This window comes from Musa acuminata, chromosome BXJ1-1, assembly GCF_036884655.1.
Source record: "Musa acuminata AAA Group cultivar baxijiao chromosome BXJ1-1, Cavendish_Baxijiao_AAA, whole genome shotgun sequence".
NCBI lineage: Eukaryota > Viridiplantae > Streptophyta > Magnoliopsida > Zingiberales > Musaceae > Musa > Musa acuminata.
In genome coordinates, this window is record NC_088327.1 from 12193860 (window position 1) to 12210139 (window position 16280).

General features: G+C 44.7%; 3 protein-coding genes across 3 annotated transcripts; 2 read left to right on the forward strand and 1 right to left on the reverse strand.

Moving 5' to 3' along the window:
- Positions 1-1630: 1630 nt before the first annotated feature.
- LOC135680709 (cyclin-D2-1-like) lies at positions 1631-3737 on the reverse strand. The gene is made up of 5 exons (XM_065194839.1): positions 3290-3737; positions 3122-3208; positions 2725-3025; positions 2499-2632; positions 1631-2060 (listed from the first exon to the last, which is right to left on the reverse strand). Exons 1-5 carry the CDS (start codon positions 3569-3571, stop codon positions 1731-1733), a joined length of 1134 nt encoding a protein of 377 aa, XP_065050911.1. The 5' UTR covers positions 3572-3737; the 3' UTR covers positions 1631-1730.
- Positions 3738-9417: 5680 nt separating this feature from the next.
- On the forward strand, positions 9418-10550 carry LOC135680711 (protein SOB FIVE-LIKE 5-like). The gene is made up of 4 exons (XM_065194851.1): positions 9418-9954; positions 10022-10114; positions 10194-10268; positions 10340-10550. The coding sequence occupies exons 1-4, from the start codon at positions 9598-9600 to the stop codon at positions 10370-10372; spliced, it is 558 nt and encodes a 185-aa protein (XP_065050923.1). The 5' UTR covers positions 9418-9597; the 3' UTR covers positions 10373-10550.
- Positions 10551-13668: 3118 nt separating this feature from the next.
- LOC135674088 (protein transport protein SEC13 homolog B-like) lies at positions 13669-15960 on the forward strand. The gene is made up of 2 exons (XM_065183542.1): positions 13669-13827; positions 14805-15960. The coding sequence occupies exon 2, from the start codon at positions 14837-14839 to the stop codon at positions 15743-15745; it is 909 nt and encodes a 302-aa protein (XP_065039614.1). The 5' UTR covers positions 13669-13827; positions 14805-14836; the 3' UTR covers positions 15746-15960.
- Positions 15961-16280: the final 320 nt, after the last annotated feature.

Sequence of the window (16280 nt, forward strand, 5' to 3'; positions counted from 1 at the left end):
GAAGAACTGTCAACCGGAGTTCATGCGTTCAAATGGTAGTTCCAATCAAGCATTTGCGGACACTTTCCATTGCTTCATGTCTTCGTCCATTGCATACCAACCTTTTGCTTTTGTTTCCCGGTCTGCGAATATGGACATCAAACAAAACACCAATTCCCTGATGGCTGTCAGCCCCCAGTAGAACTCATGCGATGACTCCCCCCTCGGAGAGAACCTAATGATGCAGTTCTTAACACAGATTTGCGTCTTGACCTTGGATGTGTTGAGGCTATAGGTTGAGTACAGTTAAATGTGGACTTTGCTTGCACAACAGCCAACAAAAGCAGCAGTGCTAAAATAGGGGTGGCACGTATAAATGGCTCCCATGTTCCTCCTAAAGGCGAAGGGACACAAAGAAGAAAGATAAAAGGAAAAGTAGAGGAAGAGGAACACAAGCCAAAAGAAGTTGTTCTTCTGAGGTTGCGGATGGCAAGTAAAGCTCCCCCTCCCCTAATGGAGCTGCAAGACACGAGAGTAGAGCAGAGTCCTATCACACTGTTCTCTTTCTCCTCCATGCCTAGAGCGGCAATAGCTTTGCTTGGTCACTACTTGACTGAGTGCAGATCACAAAACAAAATCAAACTCATTATGTACATTGTTGCACCAAAATCTTTCCTATGGATCATAAAACGAAAACGTAGCTTTCTATCAGATTCGATAAGACCTCCACGGCTGGGTCTTCCGTCCTCCTGCTTTGGCCCAGTCAGGGAACACATTAATCCAGGCAAGCTCCCTGCGGGACCCACAAATATGGTCACGGTCATGGGGAACAGCGTTCTCTGTTGCGACCGTCGCACTCGACCCTGCGGGGGCACCACCGTGATTTGAGAATGCCGCGAAACGACGAAACGCTTCTTTTCCGTCCGCGTTCCCGCGCAATACGGTGCGCTGGCGTCCACGTGTCGCATCAGTCATATCCGGCCGTTGACTAGGCCATACCTTTGAATGTGGGACGGTCCGGATCCGATCTCATTGGGTCGTTGTCGCACTGACTTGCGCCAATTCCCCGTCCGGATCATCCACGGTCCATCAGTCGTCCATCGATCAGACGACAACAACGCGTCGGAAGATTTGGGACGGACGAGATCTCTCGACGAAGATGCGGTCGGACGGCCCCGCTGGTCCACCCAAAGGACCACAGCCTGGCGTCACATCGCGGAACTTTCACGTGATAGATATTACCACTCCCGTCTTACCCCAACTCACGGTTGCATTTCGCATCCACATCAGCGGGAAGGGGTACACCGGAAATAAAAAGATGGGTGAGAGTATCGGTTTTAGGGACGCGCCATGGGGCGTCGTTGTTGTCGTCACTGCGGCAGAGAGCCCGCGTACGGAGTGGGGCCTGAGGCGATCCACCACGTGGGCCGCACGTATTGGCCCCCAAAATCTATAAGCTCCAACATTACCGGGAATTAGGAGGCAGAAGGGCCGGCTATCGAGATCCAAAATACCAAATCTGCCCCCAGGCCAAGTTGTTTATTCACCCCAACAACATATGATTAGTATTAAACCCTCGTTCAAAAAGAATTTATTATGATAAATAAAGATAGGAGGGAGGGTCGCAGTAAACAAAAAAGAAGAGATGCACTGAAATCCAACTCTGGTCTCACACCACAAAGCTATTTAAGTATTCGATAATGATGAGATTAATCGAGGTAGACACTGGATCGGAGATTAATTAGTAGTAATTAAATACTCTTCCTTTGGGAGCAGCCGCACGTAGTGTCTGTACAGCGGTTCTCCCCGAGCCGGCGGCGCTTGGGAGGCGCCTCAGGGCGGACCGGAAGGCTGTGGGCGTCGAAGGTGGCGGCTTCGGCGGCGGACGGTAGCTGGGCAGCCGAGTCACAGCTGCCGCAGGCGGCGGCGTCGAGGACGGCCACGGGGCTCCGCGGCGGCGGCGGCGGCGGCTCCTGCGGCTCGCGCGAGGCGTACGGCGTCTTGGCCCTCGACCGAGGCGCTGACGGACACGTGTCAATCAGGTAGTCCTCCATGAGCTGGCGACACCTGCTCACCACTTGCTGCTCTCCCGAAAAGGGCGAAGAAAGAGAAATAAAGAAATAAAGTTAGGAATAAAAGCAAAAAAAGAGAGAGGGGGAAAAAAGGGCGATATTTTATTTAATTATTTTTTAAGAATTTCCGACAGTGGTCATTTACTGTCCGAATTGACCAGCATAAAGTTGCAGAACCGCGCCAAAATTCTGCGTCCGACCACCCCCGGTGAACGGTATCGCCCACCGCATGCCACACCTCCTATATTAATTGATCATTTATGTCACATATATCATTGTCGTTCATTTCCATAACAAGCCACTTTGATTTGTATCGATATATGTCATTCGTTGAAGTTTCTCATCAACTAAAATGGGAAAGAGTGGTGTATCGCTGTCAACGATGGGGGGGTGGGGGTGGAGACGGTAATCAGACAGTTAAAAGACAAAAAAAGAAAAAGGAATTACCTTGTTCACCCACTCATCGGAACAGCGCAGCACATCGGCGCTGCCTCCGGCCGATGGATCGGCCACCTCGTCAGCCGCGCACAGCGCCGCCGCGGCCGCGATCGCCGACGGCCGGTACCCCAGGAAATCCACCACTGCCGCAGAAAGAAAAAGTAAAGCCAGTTGGTGCACGCATTTGGAAGCGGACTAAAAATGGGATCTTTTTTTATCTTGGTTGGGTGGATACCGCGGAGGGAGGAGAGGATGAGGTCGGCGGCGCGGGAGAGGAGGGCGGAGGGACATGAGGGGACGAGGTGCGGGAGGAAGTCGAAAGGTGTGATGGCGCGCATGCGCCAGCCGAGGGCGGTCATGAGTAGGAGCTCCATGCGGCCGACGGTGTGGGGGTCGAATACGTAGCGCTGGTCGAGGATCTGTAGGTCCAGGAGCGACGGCACGTGCGTCTCCTCCATCTTCGCCGCCACCGAGACGCAGGCCACCGACAGCAGCTGCATCGGCCATCCTCCGCCGCTTCCCCCGTTCTCCAACCCCTTCGACCCAAACCAAAGCATGTACCATTCAGATTAGTGCTACCTACGGCGGATCAAACATGGACGCCGAATCCCCTCGACGGAATGGCAACTCACCGGGAGGGAATGGGAGGAGAGGAAGCGGTCGAGATAGTTGACAGAAAGGTAGGCCGTCAACGCCCGGAACCTGTAGAGCTCGTTCACCTACGCAAGCAGATGACACACACTCATCTACCGGATACATAGTAACCAGAGGCGACGAGGAGAAAAAAGGGAGTAACGTGCTTTAAGGATCCATTTGACGGCGTCGTGGCGGGCGGTGGCGTCGAGGGTGCGGGAGAGGAAGCGGGGGAGGTAGTCGGGGCGGGGCATGTGGTCCGTCTCCGCGGCGAGTAGGGATGCGAGGCCACGGCCATCGACGAGGGCGGAGGCGGTCGCGGGGCAGGCTGGGGCCCACTCGCTGGCAGCGACGGCGTGGTCGCGGTCCTCGCCGCCTGAGGCCACGGCGCTGGCGTCCTCGGTGCACAGAAGGTTGGAGGAGGAGAAGAAGTCCGGGGAGGGGGCCATGGGCGGGGGTGCTGTGGGCGTTTCCCGTCGTGGGGAAACGCGGGTCTGGGCATGGAAGGAGGGAGGAGGAGGTTGAAGAGTACACCCTCTCTGTCTCTCTCGCTCTCTCACGCACACATGGACAGAGGGAGAGAGACTGTGAAGACAGCAGCAGTGTAGTCCTTTTCTTCCTCCTTTGACGGCCGCTTTAGAGAGAGAGAAGACGTTTCTACGGAGTATATATACTGATATATATCCAATATATATATATATATATATATACAAGTGCGATGGGACGCAAATCCTACGGAAACACCCTTCGGGGTCCTTCGAAACCGTTCGTGCCTCTTCCCATTTTAATCTCGACCGTCCTTTTCCGAATCCAAAAAAACAGCAAAAATGATCTGATCAGGACAGATGGACGGCCGAGATTAATAGATCAAACAATTTTCTCGATAGGCTGATTAATACACTTATTTTCTCTCTCTAACGTATCTCGGGTTTTCATATTCTCCTTTCTTTTTATAATATATATATATATATATATATATATATATATATATATATATATATATATATATATGAATTTGGCATCTAAAGGAGGAGTCAAAATGGTGAAATCTTCTCCTAAATTGGGTGTTTTTGTTGTGCCAAAGTGTTGCTTGTGATTTAGGCAGTGTTTTTCTGTCGTATGCTGCACAAATCAATATGCACGATAATTTCTTTATTGAGTTCCTTCCATAACCACTCTTTGAAGTGAAATCTTTACATCACCGATATCTAAAAGCCTATAGTTTTTGTTTGATCACATAATGCATGCAATTGTTATGCAACTGTAAAAGGAATTATATGTGTATATATGGCACGAAATAATAATAATTTCTTTATTGAGTTCCATGAAATCACACATTCATTGAGCCGTCTCATTTATTATTATTTTTTATGATTAATTTACTGATTTCATGGCACAGGTTTCATATGTTTAAGGACTACTTAATGTTGCCACAACTAATCTAACATAGTAGTATTTGAATCATCCATTTGATTCACATACAAACAATCCAAATAATCTTATTTGTACTGCTTTCTTGGAAAAAAATAGATTTAGAGTCCCTGAAATATATTTTTTTCCTCTTTATGTGAATCAAATAATATATAGTTTTATATCAAATATATAGTAAATAATCAAACAATACAGGTCAATTACAAAATAAGATTTATATGAAAAAACCCTTCAATGTGAAGAAAAAAATCACACACAATATAGATCGATCTTTCATAATAAAATAAAATAATTAATTAACTACACGATATAAGAATCGTATGAAAAATAAGAAAATAGGAAGAAAAACTAAGGCAAAATTAATATCTTAAGTATCCACACTAATTAATTTAGAGAGCTTGATCTCTGAATCAAAATTAATTTTGTAAAATAATTTTCAAATCTCTCTACCATTAGTTTTGCTCATCTAAAACATATAAGATTAGTGTTCTAATTTTAATTAGCCTCATAGACCCCATCACTTAAATCATGGGTGGGACCACCCAACAAGGTGGATGACATGATGATGAGATAATCTTTCTAATCATTTGTTTTTGTTATTAATAGAAAGTGCTATCCACGTTTACGAATATTTCACATTTCTTGGATTTGATAACATAAGCTTTTGCAAGAACAGAGCAAGATGTTTACGATATTAATATGCTATCTTCAAGTATGATAATCCAGAAATCATATTACCAAGTTGCTCTCAAGTGCATTCTCTCTCCTGCTAAGACTCGAAGCTCTATGGCGTTCGGATATATCCCTCCATGCTTATAATCAATATTAACTAGAATATAAATTTTATATATATATATATATATATATATATATATATATATATATATATATAGAGAGAGAGAGAGAGAGAGAGAGAGAGAGAGAGAGAGAGAGAGAGAGGCGGGAATGAGTTGGGCACTTGAAACCCACGGGCGATCGTATGGTGCGTACTTGTGCATCGAATCAAGAGCCTCGAGGACAAGCTTTATATTTATCTTCTTAAATCAAAATAAATAGGAACGTGATCCACTGAGTCTGACTTTAAATTATGGTTTGACCCATAAATCATCGAGGAGTTTAATTTACTTTATTCTTCTTGCTCAGTTATATGGTACCGTCCGAGCTGACCCTTCAGTCTGCTGTTTCCCAGATCACTTTATTTTATTTAGACCAAAATTCAAATCAACAATATTTGAAATGATATGAATACTAAGTTTATAGAAATAATTATATCATGATATTATTAGGCAAAGCTTTACTAAAGTAAGTCATCTACTGGTACATGCAACATGTAAGATAATTGTTTAATATGTCATCAACTTGATAACATGATCCAATGGTCTCATTAAGAATCTATCTTTCACTTGATAACACGATCGAGCTTAAGCTCTTTGATGAATTAATAATGATCAGATCTCGAGGAGACACACCCCTTGACTCAGTATTTGTAGGAGCCTCGTATATTGGGTATATTGATTGATAGGTTATTGGCTTGTGTTATTACTGTCAACAACTCATCGAATAATGTTACATTTTGTAACTCCACTTTCCTTGAAAGTTTCTAAGTCAGCGCATGCATCATTAACTCAGCCATGCACGCGCGCATGCAATCATGGACGAGAGGGAGATGAGAACCAGAGAGTACCCTTCCCTCGTCAACCTTTTGTTTCCAGGTTCCCATTGCATGATTAAGGGGCACCTTGTTCTACTAGTTCAGGCCATCTAGGCTGGCTTCGTATGGACCCATTTCCTCATTGTTTGAGTGACAAAATGATGTGTTGCATCACTCGTACCAACCCAATTTGGTCTCATGCATGCATGCATGCAAGTGCCTATCGTATATATACGTCTCGTGAGCGTGGTGGTGGTCAGCACGCAGGCAGAAAGGTGTTAAAGCTGTGTGAGTGAAGCCATGGCAACGTGAGTGGCTTATAGGAATGCACAGCCATGGAGATGGAGGGACCATATCGCTTTGTTGGTGCTGAGCCACCAAATGCCGTCACTGCACGCTGTGTCGATCGTGTTCCTGTTTGGCTTTGAATTTGATGGGACTATACTTTGGATGGGCCATATCCAGAAAGGATTCACCGATGAAATCAATCATTCTTGTTGTTGTCATTGCCAACTTTTCGTGTTGCTGATGGTGCGCAGGATGGTGAGTGTGAGGAAGCAACCGGGTGAGGAAGATCTCTTTCTGTGGATCTCCAATCATCAGGCCAGCCACCTTAACCTCGATGGCTTGGAAGTTGTATGATGATCATGTTGGTGTTTGAGTTCCTTGTGGAATGGAACAAGTCAACTGGCAGCCATTGCATGCCAAGCATCTACATGTCTACTTTGATATGATCTTTCGCTCTGACACTGCCAACTTTTAGCTGCTGCCGCAGTGGTAAAAGCTCGAAAGATCGATAGATGTGGAGGAATGACCTGTGATGTTCTTGTTGATTCTGAAGCTGATACAGCAATGTATGATATTTGCAAATCTAGGGGAAGGAAACAGACGAGGAAGAAGATTGTGCTCTATGATTCCTTAGTTTCATATACAGATCTTCTCTCTCAAACACAAATTATTCTCTCCAAATCCAGCTTCCATCTTACAAGGGCAAAGAACAGGAGCCTCCATCTCCAACCCTACGTTTGCACACACAGAGAGAGAGAGAGAGAGAGAGAGAGAGAGAGAGAGAGAGAGAGAGAGAGATGGATTAACAACGAATTAACTCCATCATGTCGTACATATATTGCCCAACAGACACACGACGATCATTGCGTTGCATGCATGTCTCAATGTTCACGCATTCGATTGGACTCATCAGCTTTTCTTGCAGTTGGCTACTATTGGAGAATTGCAATTGGATCCTTTCGAACACATCGTCATCAATGTATTCCTTCTCGTCGTCTCTAATCGACATTGCAATTGCCTTTTGCCTATTACGAATACTCGATTTCAATGGGTGGGAAACAGATTGCAAGTGTGGCATTTCGGCCCAATTAAAGCCCAAGTACATGTAAGAATCATATATTATGTGCCTCGTTGCTGATCCCAAGACCTTCACAACAGTTGTTTCTCTTCTGCTATGAACAGTCTGCCTCAGTTTCCTGGATCTTGCGCTGCTAATGATGGCTGTTGAAGGATGCTCCAAGAAATCCATTCTTGTTTGGACGGCTACATGTTTGTTATGATCATAGCAAGTCCAAAAAAGGTAGAATATTCCACTCCAGTCAATCATGCATGTTTGGGATGAACACTGAAATCATTTACAGCTTCGTACTTCAATTATTACTTTCCTTGAAGTTACCCCTTCCCAGGATCAAAACTTCCACGAAAGATTAAGAAGGTCAATTATATCTTGGAGCTACGAGAAAGATGAAGGAAGGTCCCCAGAACGTGCATGGTTTGACCTACTCAGCATTGCATCAAAATGTAGCTTCTGGTGCTGATTCTTCACTTTGAATGTTCAGATTGCATGCCGCATATGTAATTCGAAGCATGTATCGGATGCGTACCTTTCAATCCATGGAGGAACAACCAGGATGCTGTGGAAGTGCCATCATGCATGGGAGGCAGCTCGACATGGTAAGCGGTAGTTTCTCTTGTCCATTTCTTTCGGAAAAGATTGCTCTTCCTTTCATGCATGGCCTGCCTCCCCTGCACAATCTATTATGTCGTGAGAGCATGCAGGGGCAGAGCAGCTTGTTTAGTCGATTTCATGGGGAAAAGCTTGCTCCTCCTTTTGCAGCCTGTGTTTCTTGCCAGGGCTACACCAAACATGAGTGCCTACCACCAATCCAAGTAAACTCTGCAATCTTAGAGCTCATCCATGTGGTTAATCAATGGAAGAATAGATTAGTAGCCTTTTCCTTGCAAGATTCACCACCATTCCAGTGAGAACTGTTTGCACATATCCTCAAAGGGGAGAATTGAATTTTGTACTGCCATGACTCAACTTCCAATGAGACAAGCTTTCATGTATCTGCACAAGAGTCAAGAAGCCACATAAACAAATCCGAGCTGTTATCCATTCAAAACATGCCTTGATTCAATAGCCAGACACAGTGGTACTGGTGGATCGGAGGACACTTGTTATGCTGTGTTGAGTACTGCTGCTATCTGCCATTTTCTGCAAGTTCCTCTCTGATTGAGGGCAGATAGGACAGAGAGATGACAACATTTCACTGGCCTGACCTGTGTTGTGTTATGGAAAAGCCAAGAAGCTTTTTACTTGAGATGTGGTGGATTACCGGCTGACCGAGGGCAGCATTTAGTCTACCGACAAGGATCGCAGCAGTGATATGCTGTCATCTCACTGCTCACCATGCACGAGATGGTGGCGACCACGACAAAGTTAATGAGCATTGCTCCCAATAGATTTATTTGTGGCCACAGTGATGACGTACGGTACGGATGCCAATGACTCTGGACGAAAGAGAGAAAGAAAGAGACTGGAATGGTGTCCGTAGCAGGCGCAGTGACTGATGTGTGACACGCCGCAGCGGCTCCGACGCTTTCTCCGTCCATTGTATGTGGCATGTGAAGCCATCATCGTATTGTGATGGGTGAGTGCTTTGATTATTGATTTTTCTTCGTTTATTTCTCAACACAATCCGGACGAGTGTAGAGAGAGAAAAGAGAGATCAGATCGAAGAGTATGAGGTATGTTCATGTCCGTACGTAGTAATTTGCATGTGTCAGAGAGAGAGAGAGAGAATAGAGAGGTGGAATGCTATTTTTGTCACCATCCCATTGGTGTGTCCATGTTCGCCGAGAAGGAGCTGAAAGCACAACTGGCAGTCTTCATTTCACCAGCACCGAGGAAAGGAGAATGGTGGGGGAGGATGGCACCTGTCATCAGCGTTGGGACAAAACTAGTCTGGGATTCCCCTTCTGCCGCTTACTAATATGTCTGCCTCTCGGAAAGCAGTCGCCAACCACAAGGAGAGGAAGCAGCGGCAGCAGCAGAAGAAGAAGAGCTACGGGTAGCAGAACTCCTCATCCTGTACTCGTCAAATGAAGCCGGGGGAGGAGGAAGAGATGAGCTCAGACTGCAGCAGTGGGTGCCAGTCCGGTTGGACTGCGTACTTGGAGGATGAGGAGGAGGAGGAGGAGGAGGACCTGTCCATGGTCTCTGACGCATCCTCTGGTCCACCGCAATTGCGCGAAGAGGATGAGCTGCGATGCCGCTGCCAACGCAAATCCAACCTCTGCGTTGGGAAGATTGGCTGCCTCTGCCCCGTCTCAGCTCCAGCTGCTGCTGCCATGGCCAGAGATGGTTGCAAGAAGAGGAGAGTCGGAGAGGAGCAACACATCGAGCACTCCTCTGTTTTGGTTGACACTGCCACCTCCCCTCTCTTCGGCTATTCCAAGGCATGTTTCGGTGCTGCACTCTACTTGTGTAATCTTGGATACTCTCATGGAACCACTTCTATTGCAGGCTCGCTTCAAAGACAACAACTACTGCTACTACCAAATGAAGCCCATCAATGCTTTGGACTTCACTCGGAGCTTCTCATCTGCTCATATTGAGGTGCACTTCTGGTTCTTCTCCTGGCTCTTCTTCTTCTTCTTTGATCCTTATTTTGGTCATGTTGCATGGCATCTTGCAGGAGAGTTCTGCGCTGCAGAAGCAAATAGGCTACCTTCAATCCTATACTCCTCTAAAGCCAACCTCAGCAAGACCAGTTAAGCTGCTGATACACACTTATCCTTTTCATCTCTCTCTCCTAAATAATTTGTTTTCTGACCACCACAGGTATCAAGGAAAGAAAGGAAAACAATTTGGTGACCAGTCTCATATCACTGTTCTCAGGAAGAAGAAGAAGGACTTGTATAGATATCGGAGAACTTTCCTTAGCTTTCTTTTGCTTATTTTACATGCTCTCTGGTGTTTTCTCTTCACCTGTCATTGCAATGGGAACAACCGGACAAAAAAGGGAAAAAAAATCATTTGTCTTCTGTTTTCACTTCTTTAATTACATATTTTGTCATGAATGAGGGTAACAAGATGAAGCTCGTGACTTGTGTTCAGTGGCTCCATGCTGAGCTCTAACCTGCTATTCTTGGAAGAAGCCACTCAGCTCTCCTCCATTCGCTTCCTCTGCCACATGCATATGGTGGCTGAGAAGAGAGCTGCACTCTGATGGACTCTCACTTTCTGTAGCAGGATAAGCAACTTGATGAGCATAATTGTGTCGAGTCACTGTTATGGAGAAAACAAAGCTGGATTCTTCCTGCTGCTGGATCTGCCATTTGTGTTGGATCAGAGGAAAACATACACATGGCAGGATGCGAAAGAGAATCCATTTGTGCTTTTGCAGTAGAAATACTAATCAAATCAAATCAACTTGTCACTTTTCCTTTCTCCAAAGAAAGAACTCACATCACTAGTTTTCTTACCTAGCAGAAGAGGCTTCAATTGGGAAATTAGTGGCTGTGATCTTGTGGATATAAAAGATGCCATAGAGCCAGATCGTGTCAAACACAAACACACCAAGCTGATGTCCATATCCGAAGTTTAAGCTTGAGATCTGTAAAGATTACATATAAATATATGGAGTCTTGTATCTATCAATTGATACATATTTTTCTGCATTAGTCTTGTAGCTATTTAGGGGGAGTCAGTCTCCTCTGCCTGCTGCTTTGCTCTTCTCATGAGTTGAATGAAAGAAAACAATCAACACAAATGAGCAGCATTTCCTCAAGCATATCAAATGGCTGCTGCCTCACTGCAGTCCATATTAGATGAGAGAATCTGAAGAGGATGAAGTCAACATCCCCTTTAGCGTCACTGACATGTGCTCCAATCTCCATGGCACTGCTCTTCCCAGCATATCCAGAGATTGCTCTACCTTCATAAATATTTTTCTCATCTTGGTCAAATGCCTGATGCCTTGACAGGGACATGAGAAGGATTTAGAACCAGATGCTCTGGATGTCCCAAAACCAGCACAAAACAACAAGCCTGCACTGGCACACACACACAAATGCTCCCATGTCCCACATGCCAACGTGTGTTTTTGGCACTACATTTCTTCTTCTTCTTCTTCTTCTTCTTCTTCTTCTTCTTCTTGATTGTAACAGGCTCTAAGTGCAATGAACTCCCCCAAAACAAGAGAAGAACCACATGAGACCACAAGTCTGACCACAATCTCCTTTGCAGTATATGCAAGTGGACAGGCTCCTTGATGTAGGTTATATAGGGTAAAACCTTAGCTGAGACTTCTTTAACATCATTTGTAAGTATCATCAGCAAAAGCAAAGACAACTCATGATTCTCCTGTGCCTGAGAGGTGTGACATGATCTTTTACATGTCCTCCACAACCCCTTTTATAAAGTCTCAAAGATGATGATCCATCCAGTCACTAGCAAATTCAAATGTTTAGACTTCACACAAATTCAAATCTGAAATGAACAGGATTGATTGCTGGTCACAACAAAACGTTCAAAGGTTCAGATTCAAACACAAGAGCTGTAGCTGAGGCCTGCTACGGGCTGCTGATAAGGTGGACTGTATACCTGAGGAGTTCTCAGGCCATTGTCTCTATCAAGAAACCTTCACGTTTCCAACCCTTCCACATCTTCCTCTCTGCACCTGATGTTGAAAATTCTTGCATTCTGTGAATGGTGGTCAATGCATGAATTAAGAATCAAGCAGCAAGCCATGGGTTGTCATCCCTCATATTGTCTCAACAACCAGCACTGGGGCCATCTCCTTGTACAAGACATTGCTCAGGAAGGAGCACTTAAATGCCAAGCATGTGGAGTTCATCAATACAGCAGCACACCTGGGACTATCTCAGCTGCCCTTTCCTCTGCCGCATCAACATCTATTAGCTCTCCTGCAGTCTTGCCATGCACGGATCTCTTCAGTGGCAACACTTGCTGGATGCAGAAGCACTTGGAAGTCAAACTAACTAATATGATTCCAATCATCTACAATTACCTTTGCTGGTGATTCCAAGGAACATGATTCAAAGAATGAAAATGAAGATCCCCAAGCACATCATATATTGTAATGGTGGAAGAAAAGTAAAGCCATGTGCCAGAAAATTCAAGATTGAATGAGTTCCTCTGAGAGATTTCATGAGTGTTGAAGCCAAACTTGCACATGCAATGGAATCAAAGTATCCAAAAATATTGGCTTGAATGCAAAACCTATTCAAGCATACAGAAATTTAAGCAGTATAATAAACAGCAGAAGACCCACTAGTATTAATGGATCTCAAACAAGAGCTTGTGCGTGCATGTTACAGGTACCTGATCACATTAAGTGCTCTTGAAAGTGCCTGCCAACCACTAAACATATGTGACGAATTCAACTTTGAAATGCAAATGGTTGTTTGGAAGCAACTTTACCTACTGAAATGATACATAGACTTACTCCTCTTTGTTACTCTGCAACACCATCTTCTCTGAACTCACTCATTTTTAGTCCCATCATCTGCTAAACAAATGTAATGAGAACATCTCTAACATGCGCATTTTTGTCATGGAAACATATCAAACATGTTCAATTGGGTTTCGAGCTTCTTCAATGCCGAACCTGATGGACTTGACCACCATCCATGGGCTTCAAATTCAACACGGCTTTGACACGCCTCTTCTTCTTCTGATGGGTTCAAGGGAGAAGCTGACTCACCTAGAGAAGTTAGATGGAGATGCCATTCACTGCATTGCAGCCTCAAAGGTCAGATACCGATGATGTTCCTGTCGACAACAATGACATTTTACAACAGCAACAACCATCTTGAGAGCTCCGGCATGGGGGAGCCGGCGATGGCGCTTTCCAAGACTCGCAGCAGCAGCAGGGGTGTGTGAATGAGGCGAGATCTAATGGGCCGAATAGGCTAATAATTTGGGCATAAGAAGGCCCGTTTAAACTTTTCGATGTATCGATCGGGTTCGGGTTGTTTTTCTTTCTTCACCCGCAAGTGCGTCAATTCGGGTTAACGGGTCAATTAAATTAAATGCCATTAGAAATAGACCTTTTTACTAAAACACCATGCTGGTCAAAGCAGTATAGTGTCTGTATTAATTTGGAGTCGAGGCTAGTCCGAGAAATATTTACAGGAAGCGAGGGCTAATTCCGGAAAACGAGCGCCCAATTCACTCGATCGCCAAACCTAAAGAAACGTCGGCTCTCTCCCGTCCTCTTTTGTCCGGCAGACGGCGCCGACGGCATCTCTCCTCTTTCTCCCCGTTGAAGAAGTTCTTCGAGGCCTTCCTTTGCTCTCCAAATCGTAAGCTTCGTCTCTCGATCGATCTGTTTGTAGTTGTTTGAGCCCTTTCAGTGGATCTCTTGCTAACCGTTACATCTTCGCAATCAATTTTCGAGAAGGCATTTCTTTTCGATCAGATCTGGATTTGGTTTTCGCAGATCTGGTGACGGGCAAACGGAATCTGGGCCCAATCGTCTTTTGCGTTGGTGAATTGCCCAACCGTTCGACGATCTGTGGTTTCCACGGTTCCGTTCATCCGATCACTTTTCCTATGTTTGTTTGACGTAGTTACTTGTGGTTCTAATGACGCGTAAATCCCTTACTGTTCAAACCGCCTTGGCTAAGTGCAGATTGCATTCATTGGCTTGTAGCGATCATAAGTTTTTGTTCGCTGATCTGATGCAAGAGTTAATATTGATTAGTTCCTGAAATTTTTGGACTTTTTTACAACAGTTATTAATATTGGCCTGATCTGGATTTGTGCAATGATTGATCTGTTCATGTTCTATTTGTGTAGCTCTATAGTTCTTTCCGTTGACTGGCTTATTTCAGTGCATATATCTTTCTCCTGTAATTAGCATATCAAAAATTCAATTCATGGCGCATATTGCCTCTCTTGTCCTTTTTGTTTTTCACATGTCAAATTGTTGCTAAATATTAGTCATATAGTACAATTTTATACACATGAAAATGTAATATTGTGTTGTTTTACTAAGTTGAAATTGTATACATCTGATTTTGGATAAAAAGGAGGAATGCCTACATTTTTGAATTTGGTTTGCTTGCACAATTTTGTACCAACAATATTGTTCCTATAGGACTTCTGAATGCTTAAGAAACATGGAAAGATAAAGAGTACTCATTTCCAAATTGTTACATCTGGTCTTGGATAATCAGAATAACATAATAGTTGCATTAGATTGAGCTGAAAGGGCTCCCTATGGTTCGAATTTGATTCGATCAGACACTTTCATACATTATTGTTTTGTTCCCAACAGAGAATTTGCAAGAGAAATACAGGACTGGAATAATGCCTTCGCAGAAAATAGAGACAGGTCACCAGGATGTCGTCCATGATGTGGCGATGGACTACTATGGCAAGCGCCTGGCTACGGCATCTTCGGATATGACGATCAAGATTGTTGGTGTGAGTGGTTCTTCGCACCAGCACCTTGCCACACTGAGTGGCCACCATGGGCCAGTCTGGCAGGTTGCATGGGCACATCCCAAGTTCGGGTCCATGATTGCGTCTTGCAGCTACGATGGCCGGGTGATCATATGGAAGGAAGGGAGCAAACCCGATGAGTGGATTCAGGCACATGTTTTCACCGAGCACAAGAGCTCTGTTAACTCTATTGCATGGGCGCCTCATGAGCTCGGCCTCTGCTTGGCTTGTGGTTCCTCAGACGGAAACATTTCAGTCTTTACTGCACGAACTGATGGTGGCTGGGACACTACGAGGATCGATCAGGCGCATCCAGTGGGTGTGACTTCGGTCACATGGGCTCCAGCTTTGGCCCCAGGTGTCCTTGTTGGTTCAGGACAGCTTGATCCTGTGCAGAAGCTTGCTTCCGGTGGCTGTGATAACACTGTTAAAGTGTGGAAGTTTTACAATGGTAACTGGAAGATGGACTGTTTTCCGGCTCTCCAGATGCATTCCGACTGGGTCCGAGATGTAGCTTGGGCACCAAACTTGGGGCTTCCAAAATCTACTATCGCCAGTGCTTCACAGGATGGAACAGTCGTCATATGGACAGTGGCAAAGGAAGGAGATCAATGGGAGGGCAAAGTTTTGAATAACTTCAACGCCCCCGTTTGGAGAGTATCATGGTCACTCACCGGAAACATTTTAGCTGTAGCTGATGGGAACAATAATGTCACATTGTGGAAGGAAGCCGTGGATGGTGAGTGGCAGCAGGTGACGACGGTTGAGCCATGAGATCGACTCCAATTTGGATTTCTAGTCATGCCAAACAGTGTCGGCTACTTGTTCCATGCTTTATTTGTTGAAAGTTTCATCAGACTTTGTGTAGTTTCTTAAGTATGTGGTTCTTGAAAAGGTCTTATTCGGACTCGGTGATGTGCTGTGATTCCTCTATTCCGACTGAAACAAAAAAGGATTTATTTCTTAGATTATCAGACAATTTATTAGTACTTGGTCTTGTGCTTTTCTTTTCTCATTTGCATATTGCACTGGCATCAGATCACAATGCATGACTAGCAAGTGTTGAGGTGGGTGATTGATGATGGTAGTCGATACATACAATCTTGTCTTGTGGTATCGGTTGTGTGTTCTGCCTAAGGTTTTCTGAACTGTGGAGTGTGTTGTTTTCATCCCATTTCAGCTTTATATTTTTGGAAAGGGTAAATGATGAATACGGAATTTGAAATCTATTGTTGTTATTATTATTTATCATTTACATGTAGTTTGCAAATAGTATATGTGCCTTATAATTATTATGTATATATATATA

Bases quoted from the DNA above. Each gene is read 5' to 3' on its own strand.
- LOC135680709 (XM_065194839.1), bottom strand. From the start codon at position 3,571: ATGGCCCCCTCCCCGGACTTCTTCTCCTCCTCCAACCTTCTGTGCACC. The intron at 3,209-3,289 runs GCACGTTACTCC...CTGCTTGCGTAG, and splicing joins CCGTCAAATGGATCCTTAAA to GTGAACGAGCTCTACAGGTT. The intron at 2,633-2,724 runs GTATCCACCCAA...TTTCTGCGGCAG, and splicing joins CATCCTCTCCTCCCTCCGCG to TGGTGGATTTCCTGGGGTAC.
- LOC135680711 (XM_065194851.1), top strand. From the start codon at position 9,598: ATGAAGCCGGGGGAGGAGGAAGAGATGAGCTCAGACTGCAGCAGTGGG. The intron at 9,955-10,021 runs GCATGTTTCGGT...CTTCTATTGCAG, and splicing joins CTCTCTTCGGCTATTCCAAG to GCTCGCTTCAAAGACAACAA. The intron at 10,269-10,339 runs GTTAAGCTGCTG...TGACCACCACAG, and splicing joins AGCCAACCTCAGCAAGACCA to GTATCAAGGAAAGAAAGGAA.
- LOC135674088 (XM_065183542.1), top strand. From the start codon at position 14,837: ATGCCTTCGCAGAAAATAGAGACAGGTCACCAGGATGTCGTCCATGAT.